The 12,905-nt window shown below is 39.3% G+C and overlaps 1 protein-coding gene across 3 annotated transcripts in view; it reads left to right on the top strand.

Annotated features, from left to right (window-relative positions):
* Positions 1-1,651: 1,651 nt before the first annotated feature.
* The window catches only part of SUZ12 (SUZ12 polycomb repressive complex 2 subunit), a 48,371-nt gene continuing 37,117 nt past the window's right edge, over positions 1,652-12,905 (top strand). The window contains exons 1-5 of one of the 3 annotated variants that reach the window (XM_047758328.1): positions 1,927-2,087; positions 2,348-2,434; positions 5,108-5,154; positions 5,239-5,303; positions 10,525-10,593. In XM_047758328.1, coding sequence (XP_047614284.1) covers positions 2,386-2,434; positions 5,108-5,154; positions 5,239-5,303; positions 10,525-10,593 — 230 coding nt within the window. In that variant the 5' untranslated portion in view covers positions 1,927-2,087; positions 2,348-2,385. Of the gene's footprint in view, positions 2,435-5,107; positions 5,155-5,238; positions 5,304-10,524; positions 10,594-12,905 lie in introns of all 3 variants that reach the window. The other 2 variants (XM_047758326.1, XM_047758327.1) reach the window with 2 other exon arrangements.

The raw sequence follows: 12,905 nt of genomic DNA, 5'->3' as shown, positions 1-12,905 counted from the left end.
GCTTTGAATCACATGATCAGTACCAGTTAGCTACTGTACATTAAATCCATGTCTGTGCTGAAACCAAGAATGCTATTTCCTAAGGGGAATATCCTTTAAGAATGTCCCAACTCCTCTGATTCCATTTCTTTACTCATCAAAGATTTATGATCACCTGCGACTTGGTTTTTTTCTTTGTACCTGTTCCTCCATCCTCCCCTCCCTTCAAAAGGGAGCCCTGTATAAATAATGAAGACTGGTAATTTTGCCATCTATACTGACTGTTAATTAACATATTAGCATTCTGGTTTATATCTTGATATTTTGTGATTTGCTTAGTGTGCATTAATTCTCCAGATGGCTGAACTGATGAAACTTCATTTTCTAACCCTGTAAAGCTAAGTATGAGCAGTTTACCAATATCTAACCCCCCACAAACCACTAGGGACTGCATTAAACAGAGAAGGCTTTCAGAAATCTAAAAAACAAAACCACTCTTTTCATAGGGGGAAATTTTTTTTTAAATACAGAAACATTCTGAACTTTTTGTCTAACTAAAAATATAGACTGCACTTAAAAATCAGTAACTGGTATACCTAATTTCGAAGGTGTTCCTGAAATGCCAAATTTTGTACAACAGGCATCATTTATAGAGCTCACTTTCTTAAGTAGCAAATGCATTGAAAAAAATCAGCACTTTGGATATTTGAATAATCACTCCAAAGATGCTTGCTTTGTAAATGCATTGAAAAAAATCAACACTTTGGATATTTGAATAATCATTCCAAAGATGCTTGCTTTGTAAACAGTGTTTTGAAGTTAACTGCAAAGGGCCCAAAGTAGACGTTTTTAAAAATGTTATGGAAAGTATGAAATGGTTCTGTGTTTATAGATTGGGATTTTTGAAGCTAATGTTTCATTTCAATGTAGTACAAGATCACAGGATTTAAACTGGAAGATCACCTTAGAGATCATCTTTGCTCAATCCGAAATTCAAATCTTGAAGAATATTAGCTCAGCTCCAAACCAGTTCGTACCAGAAGACCAAATCGGGCCTAAGCATCTTTCTTTTTAAGTGAGACCCGCAAAACACCGGGTTCTCTTTCCAGTTTTTGAGAGCAAAATGAGTAGGTTCTCCAGATAGATATACGTACTTTTAAGAAATCCACTTTATCCCTCTGACCACTCCTATGGTGTCTGGGCATCAAATGTCTAGGTTTTGCTTCCAACATGTTGAGAAGCCACAACCTCTCTCAGTAACGATGCTGAAGCCTCACCGCACCTACACAAAATCGTTTTCCTCCTTTCTAGCACATTCCTTCTCCCTACTAATGGCTTCCTTTGGTGGAGCCCAGGGGCGTCCGTGAGCCCTTGACGGCCCTCTGTCCTCTCCAGCGCTCGCTGGGTGGGACTCTGCCAAGGGTGGCTTGAGGCACGTGGTGACGAGGGGACCGGCAACCCGATCCCCGCCCCGCGAGCCCCTCAGACCTGAAGCGACACGACCAACCCCCAGGCAGGCCCCTTCCTGTGAAGTTAGAGACTCGATGATCGGTCTTGGATCCCAGAGCTTTTAACAGGCCCCTCGCCCCCAGTTCCTCAGAGGCCAGCCTCTCCTCAGGGGTCCTGTATCCCTCGGGGGCGGCGACTGACGACGCTCGGAAAGCTAGAAACTGCTCCCTAAGCCGCTCGCTGGGTCCCTCTCTCCCCACAATGCACCGGGGCCAGCAGGAAGGCCGCTCCGACCCCTAATTTTCCCGCGAATTCAGTTCAAAGAGGCGGCCGGGCCCGCGATCGGCAGCGCGCACGGGCCAACCAAGCCGCGCCTCCGCGAGAAGCGCCTCCGCGTGACTGACGGGGGAATCTACGGGCCAACAGGCTGGGCGGCCGGGCGGCGCGCGCTCCCGCCGGCCAATCAGAGCGCCGGGCGGGGGAAGTGGGCGGAGCGAGGCCAGGCTAGGGTGAGCGGTCTCCCGAGCGGAGCGGGGCTCTCAGGAGGAGACACTTTTTTTTCCTCCCTCCTTCCCTCCTCTCCTCCTCCCTTCCCTTCCCCTCTCCTCCCCTCTCTCCTCCTTCCCCCCTCGGTCCGCCGGAGCCTGCTGGGGCGAGCGGTTGGTATTGCAGGCGCTTACTCTCCAGGGCCGCCCGGCGGGTAGCTGGCGGGGGGAGGAGGCAGGAACCGCGATGGCGCCTCAGAAGCACGGCGGTGGGGGAGGGGGCGGCTCGGGGCCCAGCGCGGGGTCCGGGGGAGGCGGCTTCGGGGGTTCGGCGGCGGTGGCGGCGGCGACGGCGTCGGGCGGCAAGTCCGGCGGCGGGGGCTGTGGAGGCGGCGGCAGTTACTCGGCCTCCTCCTCCTCCTCCGCGGCGGCAGCGGCGGGGGCCGCGGTGTTACCGGTGAAGAAGCCGAAAATGGAGCACGTCCAGGCTGACCACGAGCTTTTCCTCCAGGCCTTTGAGAGTGAGTGTGTTGGAGGCTTGGGGGGCAGGAATCCCCGCTCTCCCGGCGTTAGGGGGCCGGGACACTCGTGTTGGGACCCCTTTCCTCACCGGGAGTCTATCTGATTCGAGAGTGGAGGGCGGAATTGAGGGGGCCGTCCCCCCTCCGGGGGTTACGGCTCGAGGGGGCCCGAAGTCTAGGGCCTTGCGGGGAGGTGGGCTCGGGGGGCCAGGGGAGGTCCTTGCCTCCCCGGAGATTTACACGCGAGCAGAGGTTAGTGGGGCCCCACGTTATGAGCAGGCTGCTTTGAGGTGAGGAGGTCACAGTTGGACTGTACGGTCGGGTCTACAGTCAGATCCCAGGACTCGTTCTTGCTTTCTTTCGTGCCTTCCATACTCTCAAAGTGCGAGGGTGTCGGTTGTAGGCTCCGAGGAGCAAAATTAAGCCTACGAAGAGAAGAGTGCCATAAAATCGACCGAATGGTCATTAGTCTGAAATGCCTTGGAACTAACTTGGTGTGCTGCACGTTAGCATGGCCCCTTTTGATACTCTCAGCCTTTCAAATCTGCCCACCCATTTCACGGACACGTAAACTGAGACAGGGTTTAAGCATCTTCAGACAATCTGGGAATCCTGCCCGTTGTACTTTATTTCGGAACCTCTTCATATGCCCGTTTCCGTCTTTAAGGTCTGTTTCCAGGGCAAAACTACGGCTTAATTTGGAATGGGGGGCCAGTTGCCTGGAAACAAACAATAGAATTTATAAGAAACATCATGATTATAAGTCATCTGAACTGTTCTTGAGTGAATATTACATTCTGATTGTTTTCCGCCTTGCTTTTTGTGTGGATGTAATTTTACAGAAACTTAAATAAACTCAGCTCTACCACTCAATGTCTTTATTTACAATTTCCTGTGGCATATGTTAAGGGTATGGTATCAGCTGTGCTTGGAAAGACGTATTACAATGTTTAATTCCCTTCTTTCATTCTCTCTCATTAGTGCTTCATGAAATTCTAATTGAAATTTAATACAAGGAGTTGCAGTTTTTATTGAAATGAATATTGAACCTGCTTGAGAGAGATTCATATGCTTGCTTTTGTTTAATATACTTTCAAAAATCTGGAGAGGCTTTAAATTGGAAATATGGTGGAGAACTGAAGCACAGTGATGACAATAAACATACATGTTTGTAGCCCTTCTAAACTATCTCCTTTTAGTTTACTTGAAACAAAAACTAAACTAACTAACTGAAGAAGAGTTGGAAATATAAAAAATCCTTGGGAAATTTTGTTTCTAAATGTTAGAAATCCTCCGAGAAAGTTTTAGCTATTTTGGTTTCTGACCAATCTGATTTGGAGAGGTGAACTGTCATTAAGAGTTAGAGTTGGTCACAAAACAACTTGATTCTTCTTTAATAATGATCTTGGTTTCTGAGAAGTTTATGTACTTTGATGTATTTACTAATATGTTTAGTCATGTTAGGTCATTTTTATACTATTTTATTTAAAGAAATATACTAACAGATCATTAATGTAACTGGTATTATGGTATTTTTCTATAAAATATTTTCTATCTATAATAAGTCTTTTATACCAAATTTTAACTAAACATCATTAAGAATACTTTGGGAATCTATTACTTATAAAAATGTGTTCTAATATTTACATACTGAGGTAACATTTATATTGAGAAAAATAGAAACTTGAACTATAACGAAGTATTTATTGAGAAATTTAGCTAATTTGTATATTAGATTCCAGTACTGACTTTCATCATATCTGTGTTAGGATGTCTGTCTAGGTAACGGTTTTATTCCGTTTTGGCTGAGTGCTGTATAGACTTTTGAAAAGACCAATTAAAAAGTGAAAATTTCATTTTATTTGGCGTCAATAAGGAGTTCTTTTATTGAATCCAACGACCTCATTTCAGCTACTTTTTGGAAGGAGATGGGTTATAAGTAGTTTAAATTAGCTAAGTTAAATGAATATAACCACTTCTTTCAGTTCTGCATACAGACTGCTTTAAAAATAGCTACCTTAGAAATGCAAGGCTTGGAGTTCCCGTTGTGGCACAGCAGAAACAATCTGACTAGTATCCATGAGGATCCAGGTTCAGTCCCTGGGCTTGCTCAGTGGGTTAAGGATCCAGCGTTGCCTTGAGCTGTGGTGTAGGTCGCAGACGCAGCTTGGATCCCATGTTGCTGTGGCTGTGGTGTAGGTTGGCAGCTGCAGATCTGATTGAACCGCTAGCCTAGGAACCTTTTTACGTGTGGGTGTAGCCCTAAAAAGCAAATAAATAAATACATACATAACTAAAAAACAAGTCTTAAGAACAAGATTACAGGAGTTCCCTGGTGGTGCAGCAGGTTAAGGATCCAGCATTGTTACTGCTGTGGTAAGAGTTCGATTCATTCCCTTGGCTCGGAACCTCTGCTTGCCATAGGTGGGGCCAAAAAAAAAAATGAAGATTTTAGAGAACTTTAAATTTAAAATAAATATAGATGCATTTTGTGAATGTATGCTATAGATTGAATGTCTTTTGACCTAATTTTGCATACTAATTTTCTTGATGTAAATACTGAATACATAGTTTTCATAACAGGTGATTGGTTTATATTGGTTGGGTTGGTATTAACAAATTAAGTAATGAGTAAATTTAAATAGCATTTGTATTTTGTTTTCTGTTACCTAGAACCAACGCAAATCTATAGATTTCTTCGAACTCGAAATCTTATAGCGGTAAGTAAACAACAAAATTCATCAATATTACTTTTTTTCTGGAATTTCACCTATTTAATTTTAATGTTTTAACTTTTTTTATAGCCAATATTTTTGCATAGAACTCTTACTTACATGTCTCATCGAAACTCCAGAACAAACATCAAAAGGTACATTTTATGAATCTTATTTCAAGTTGATGAAACCATGTTAAAATTTTGTTTTGAAGTACAATTTCTAATGAAAGATTAAATATAAAAACTGAGGTTAAAGAGTTGTTGGATTGGTTGCAAAATGATTTTTAGTATCATTTTCGTAAATTCCAGTTGATTGCCAGTTTTTTCCTAATATAAATGATTTGGTAGTGAAGTAAATGAAATTGTTTTACTGACTAATGTCTTTACTCTGTGTGCCAATAGTTGTTTTCAAGTTTGTTAGAACCTGAGTATTTAAATATTTACTAAAGGGCCCAGGGGAACTATCTTTTTTGGGGATTTTTTTTCCTGAGGGAACTATCTTTGATACGTAAATTTAACAGTTAATTTTTGTTGTTGCTATGTTTTCTGGGCTTTTGGGTTTTTTGTTGTTGTTGCTGTTTTTGGTCTTTTTGTCTTTTTAGGGCCGCACCCGCGGCATATGGAGATTTCTAGGCTAGGGGTCTAATTGGAGTTGTTGCTGCTGGCATACACCAGAGGCACAGCAACACCAGATCTGAGCTGCATCTGCGACCTACACCACAGCTCACGGCAACGCCAGATCCTTAACCCACTGAGCAAGGCCAGGGATCGAACCCACAACCTCATGGTTCCGAGTTGGATTTGTTTCCGCTGCGCCACGATGGGAACTCCATCACAGTTAATTTTTGAGTATTTCTTACATATTCTAACAATAAAGAATTCACTTCTATGATGATAGGTTCAGAAAGTCTCATTTTATATCTTTGGCGATAGTCTTATTAGAGGGGAAATACTTTTGAAGTCAACAGGATGAATGTCCTTAAAAACTTCTTAATCATCTAGTCTTAAAGTGGAGTCTGGAGGTGTCAGAATGCTTATTTTTGCTTTGTAACATTTAACCATATGGAATTATGGAATGCTAGTTTCTTGTTCTGCTTGCATGATTATTGAGCATATCAAGTGAACAACTTTAAATTTAAGGAAAGAACTTCTAAGAATATGGTATTGTTCCAGTCTTGACTTATTAGTAAAACCATTAACCTATTTCAGTAAACTGAAGGTAAACTTCTTTGGAGACTCCTACCAGTTACTATTTAAGCATCATGTTTTATATAGAAAGACATAGTTTAGCTTTGTAGATATATTTAGATGTTTTCTGAAGGATTAAAGTGTTAAAATTATTTGTCTTCTGGTAATCTTTCTGAATCTAGAGAGAGAGAGACCATTGCATTTAATGGGTGAAACTTGGCAGAGTGCTTAAATAACTAGGAAAAAGGTGATGGATTAGGAAGCAGAATTAAATATGTCAACTCTTTACCTGTCTACTTCATTGTTTGATTTATTCCAAGGGTCAGGAATCTTTTTCTGTGAAGGGCCAGATAGTAAATATTTTAGACTTTGTGATCGAGGGTCAGAATCGAGGATATTAGATAGTATATAAGTATTTATACAAAAAGAGAACACATATGTGCACAAATTTTTTATTGATGAAATTCACAGATAGAATGATTGCATACAATGTTTTATAATATAGGTCTATTAGTGAGAAATGTGGGATTCTTTTTATTTTTGTGGGGTGAGCGGGGGACAACATTTAGCTTAAGTGGAGTTTAGAGTTGGTGTTCTCTACTATCAAATCAATTGCAAATGCTTATCTGTAAAAAAAAAAAAAAATGTTGGAGTTCCCGCCTGTGTCTCAGTGGTTTACAGACCTGACTAGTGTTGTGAGGATGTGGGTTTGATCCCTGACCTTTCTCGGTGCGTTAAAGATCAAGTGTTGCTGTGAGGTGCAGAATAGGTTGCAGATGTGGCTTGGATCTGGAGTTGCTGTAGCTGTGGCTGCAGCTCCAATTTCACCCCTAGCCTGGGAACTTCCATTTGCCAAGGGTGCGGGGAGGGGGGTAAAAAAGTGTTTAGTTTGTGGACTGTACAAAAACAAACAGCAAACTGATTGGCCCATGTTCCATAATTTGCAGATCCTTGGTTTACTCTTATAAAACTATTCCTATTTGATGAAATAGTAAACTTTTTCCTTTAGTATTTTTAATCTGAAGGTCAGTTATCATCTAGAATGCTGCCTGATTTTAATTTAAAACGGATGAAGTTTTTTTCAAAATTGAGTTAATCCATAAATGGTAGTTTCCCTCGTGGGGCAGCGAAAATGAATCTGACCAGGAACCATGAGGTTGTGGGTTCGATCCCTGGCCTCCCTCAGTGGGTTAAGGATCCGTGTTGCCTTGAGCTGTGGTGTAGGTCACAGATGCAGCTTGGACCTGGCGTGGCTGTGGCTGTGGTGTAGGCAGGCAGCTGTAGCTGTAGCTCCGATTAGACCCCCAGCCTGGGAATCTCCATGTGCCACGGGTGCAGCCCTCAAAAGACAAAATAAAACAATAAATCCATAAATGGATTAAAATATATACATGTGATACTTAAGTTCATCGTTTTCCCCATCATGTTTATTTATTAGACTATTTGACTCTCCTTGTGGGATGCATTTCTGTTGTCTGCTATTGGGTGGAGGCAATTTTAAAAGCTTGGTAGAAGTGAATTTTCTTTATTATCTTTTAGGTTAAAAAAAATGGTCTTTTGGGACAGTTTTGAAGCAGTTTGCTAGCCAAGAAACATACCTTTCCCATTTGGTTTATTTCCATGTAAAAATGCATTAAAATTCACCTAATTCTTTTGTTGTATGCCTGGCCTATATAAGTCATTAAAACTAATTTTTATATGCTATAACATATATCTTCAATTGAGTGTTTTCCTTTTCAAAGTAGTTGGTGACTTTGGAAGGTGGTGAATTTAACCCAGTGATTGTGGTCTTTGCTTAAAATGTTTTTGGTACTCCTTTTGTACTGTTAACAATAATATAATATTCACTTTTGGGATAAGCTTATCATTCCTTTTGAAGTCATATATGCAGATGTAACATTTATTCTGGTATAAATGTGTAAACTCGCCTTTTACTTTAGTTGCACTTCATAGAGGTATTCCAGTTCTGTAGGTTGACGATACACTGGCACAGTGGAAATACTGGTGAGGAGAAGGGCATCTTTCGTTGAATTCCTTTTACTAGGTTTCATGTAAACTGTTTCTGATTCCCTCAAAAACATTTTCCCGAAATGTCTTAAATTTTATAAATATTCTTCTTTTGGGTGACCTTTTGATAACTATTTCCCTTGTTAAATCTGAGCTACAATAGCAGTACCCTTCTAAAGAACAGAAATACTTGGTGTTGGGAGGTGGGGCTGCTTTTGTATAGTTGTTTATATGGTTTATTTTGTTTTTCCTAAGGAGTGCTGGGTTGTCTTATGATCTTAACTATTTCAAATGGTTGTTAATATTAGTTTTCCTGTGTACAGATCCATAATGTTGGAAGAGATGAACCTTGTGACCTATAATCTCAACTTTTCTTTCTACAGACAGGATTTCTTCCTAATCATTATGTAATAAACATATTCTTAAAAGTTTTCAGTAACTTTACAATCCTCCTCTGTGGTACGTTGCAGTATTTAGACTGGAAAGTTCTTTGTAACTGGCCTAAAAGAACCCTACATTTTTCTTCTTTCTTCTCTCTTATCTGTGGAGATTGAAAATGTATTGCCATCCTTCATAAAGGACTTCCTACTATGCTTTTTGGGATGAAACTTTAATATTGAAGTTTTCAGTAACTCTAAAGGTAAAGAGAGAAGCTTTTTAAAAAAACATCTTTTGTTATGGAGGCTATTTATTCACCCGAAGTATAGACAGTATCAGTTCTGCTCTTCCTATCACTATTTTACTGCAGTATATTTACAGTAATACTTCTTTACTGACAGTTTTTATTATAGTAGTTGAGTACAATAGCTATTTTTGGGGAATGAGCATTTTAGTGATTTCTAGTAATTCAAGCTTTATAATTAATGCAGAATACATGAGTCTTTTCCAGGTTTTAAGTTTTAAGAGAATATATGAGTATAAATAGCAATATTTGTTTCCAGTTACCCTGTGGGTCTAGTTTCTAGCCTTTGTCTCTAGGACATATGTAATCAACTTAAGAACTAAGGTGAGGTTGGATTTAGAATTCATTCATTCTTAAATTGCTTGGCAGGGATATGGTTATTCTTAATTTACATTTCTATTTCTTGGAAAATTACCTTTTTTCTCGTAGCAAGTTAAAAGCAGAAATTTTTGCTGTAATTTGATGGGAATGCCCTTTAAACTTCAATTTTTTTTCGTATTGATGACAACCGTCTCTTTAAAAAGACATGCTTAGGGGTTCCCTGGTGGCTTGGCAGGTTAAAGATCTGGTGCTGTTACTGTCATGGTATGAGTTTGAGCCCTGGCCCAGAAACTTTGGCATGTCACAGACGTGGCCAAAAAAACATGTACTTAACCTTAGCCGTTGCTGCTAATCTTGGAGGATGTTTTATTAACCTCATATATATTTTATAGAACATTCATGTTTATCAGATTACTTAATAGAAATGTGAATGTTTCAAAATATACATAATTTGCATTTGTTTGGCTCAGTCCAACAGATGCTTGAAGACCTATCAAGTATAAGCCAGTATGCTGAGTACTATGTGGCTTTTCTTGAGGAAAGCAAATCTCTGCCCTTCAGGAGCTTATACTCTGGTAGCAATAAAATATTTATACAAGTTTCACATTTAGGAGACTAAATGTAAAAATAAATCTGAAACAGTTGTGGTGTTCCCATTGTGGCTCAGCAGGTTAAGAACCCGACTAGTATCCATGAGGATGTGAGTTTAATCCCTGGCCTCTCTCGTGGGTTAAGGATCCAGTGTTGCCACAAGCTGCAGCGTAGGTTGCAGATTGGGCTCAGATCTGGCGTGGCTATGGCCGTGGCCGGCAGCTGCAGCTCCAATTCAACCCCTAGCCTGAGAACTTCCATATGCTGCAGGTTTGGCCCTAAGAAGAAAAAAATATATGTATATATAAAACAAGTGCCATAGGTAGGGAGAAGTCACTCTGGTTTGGGAATAATTACCAAAGGTGTCATGGAAAATTAGCATTTGAGATGGGGATTGAAGGCTTGTCTGCTGTATTATAACATACACTGTCTCAATAGTATTCATTGTTACGGCTAATCATCTATAATTTATCTTATTAAAAATAAAATCAGATTTCCAACTTGCCTATTATAGTGAAAATAAAGTGTAATCTGTTTGTTTTTCCCAGTTGAGAAGTGATTATTTTGTTTATCTGTTTCTTCCAGGAAAACATTTAAAGTTGATGATATGTTATCAAAAGTAGAGAAAATGAAAGGAGAGCAAGAATCTCATAGGTAAGATAACCTATCAGTTTATATTAAGTGCCATACTTGAGGAAAGAGGAAAAAGTGTAGTGATCATTCTCCTAGTGATCACCTCAATATTGTAAGGAGTTAGAACAAACCTTAGAGGTCAGTTGGTCCAAACTCATACACAAATCAGGGATTACTTCTTCTGCAGCATCCCTGGCAGAGAATCCACCCATTTCCAATTTCTTGCATTTTGAACTTAAGTTTCTGTAACTTTTGCAGTTGGTATGAATCCTACCACCTCATCTAAGGAAGGATGGAGACTCATGTTTTGATATAATTAAGTATATGCTAGGTGCTTTGCCAGGTGCTTCACGATATCACATCTTAAGTAATCTTCAAATCAGAGAGACTCTTTTCTTCCCTCTTGTCCTTCCTCTTAATTACATCCCTCAGACAAAATATTCCTAACTTTATCTTATATTTGAAATACATTTATCACTTGATAGTTTCAGAAACCTGGTCCTTTGGACAGAATCTTCTTACTCTGTTTTCAACTATGAAATCCAGTACTAATCCCTAAGTATTCTGACTAGCCTCATATCTGCCTAGCCAATAGTATGCTTCCATTCCTAGACGCTGTGCTTCTCTTTATTCTCTGATATGTAAAATAAAGTTGAATATTATTCTAAAGAGAAACAGGGACTTGGATGGTATTTGTTTATTCATTGACTACTTTTAGGGTGAATATAGAACTAAAACACTAGATTTTTTTTTAAAAAAAATGGAATTGGATAAATTTTCACATGGATATTTTTCTCTTTAAATTTTAAATCATGTCTTATTAATTTAGATAGGCTGTACACTGACTTGATCCTTTTATGGATTCTCATTTTTGTGACTGATGGAAGATGCCATTTTTGCCATTGCTTTTAAGTTTGGCTTTTCAATTAGGTTATTTTGTTACTTGAATGTTTTTTAATCATATTTTTAAAATTTTATATATCTTGTGATCTTGTAGGACTGAAGTGTAATTTATGTTTCCATATCTAGGCAATTTTGACTTGTAAGTAAGCTTTGATAGTCCATTCTTGAAGCTGAGATCCCAGATCTTTACCTAATCTATTACTATTCAAGGAATACCCTACAATATAGGTATATATAGACTAAGAACATTCCCAGTGCATGCACTCTCTAATTTTTGCTTGAATTTCAGATCGTTGTTTGTTCACCTACCCAGGACAGAGCTCTTGGGGTTGTCAGGGTTTTATTAAAGTATAAGCTGTGGTCTGAGCCTGCTCTGACATCCCCACTTCTTTTTTCCTAAACACCTTAATAGTTTGCCCTCAGGGCTTTCAGAGCTTATGTGAAAAAGAAGAATGAACTAAGAAGAAGAAAACTTGACCCTTTTCTTCATCTTCCCCATCAAGGTTCTACCTTCATCACTGCTAAACCCCACTTACTACTATCTCATTGGCTTTGATAAATACTACAGAACTTCCCTTAGGGCCTGTGTTGTGAGGAAGATTGATAATACTGGTTAGTTCTCTTTGAATAACCTAATAATTATGTTCATTTTGACCCAGTGGATTCAATAGCTGGGCCATTACTATATCAGGAGTGTTATTAATCAACTCACAGAAACATCAGAGGGTTGGAACTCCTGCTTGTAATTTTGAAAAGCAACTTTTTCATTCTTTAGGATATAGCTTGGACCAGTGGGTTGATCATTTCAAGCCCCCCAAGATTTTTTTTTTAACAGGCCTAACTCTGTGTTGGAGCTCACCTTACTTAATACCTAGTAAGGCACATTAAGCCCAGGAGGTATTAAATTACTGTGCTAGGGGTTTCAACTCAGCCCTGCCCCTGCCCCAGGTCTTAATGAATGTCTCATTGTTGCTCCCAGAGTCACTAAAATTAATTGGGAAATTGCTTCATTTTAAGTTTACCCCCAAGGCCCTATATTATTAAATTCCTTCAATGTGTTTCTCATCTCAAATTAGGCAAAATCCAGTTGTTCAACTAAACTTATCACACAGGATTGTAAGAAGTTCCCTAGATACCAGTATATAATGCCAGCACTATAAAACATTGCTTGTAAAATCTATGGTCAGATTCTCTTAAGAGAATAAAATAAATCTTTGTTCTAGGACATTCTTTGGTAGAAGTTAAAATCTTAAATCATAGAAAAAGTTATCTCCATCTATATTTTTATTCTATACTATCTCAAACATGGAAATATTGTTCCATTTAATTGGATCCTGTATTCATTGAAAGCTAGTCTTGAAGTCTTCCACTGGATCTCATGTTCTTTCAGTACTTAAACAATTTTAGTATCTCCACTCTCAAACCCAATG

This window comes from Phacochoerus africanus, chromosome 14, assembly GCF_016906955.1.
Source record: "Phacochoerus africanus isolate WHEZ1 chromosome 14, ROS_Pafr_v1, whole genome shotgun sequence".
In the NCBI taxonomy this organism is placed as follows: Eukaryota; Metazoa; Chordata; class Mammalia; order Artiodactyla; family Suidae; genus Phacochoerus; species Phacochoerus africanus.
Note: the sequence above shows the minus strand (reverse complement) of the source record. Positions and strands in the feature narration are given on the sequence as shown.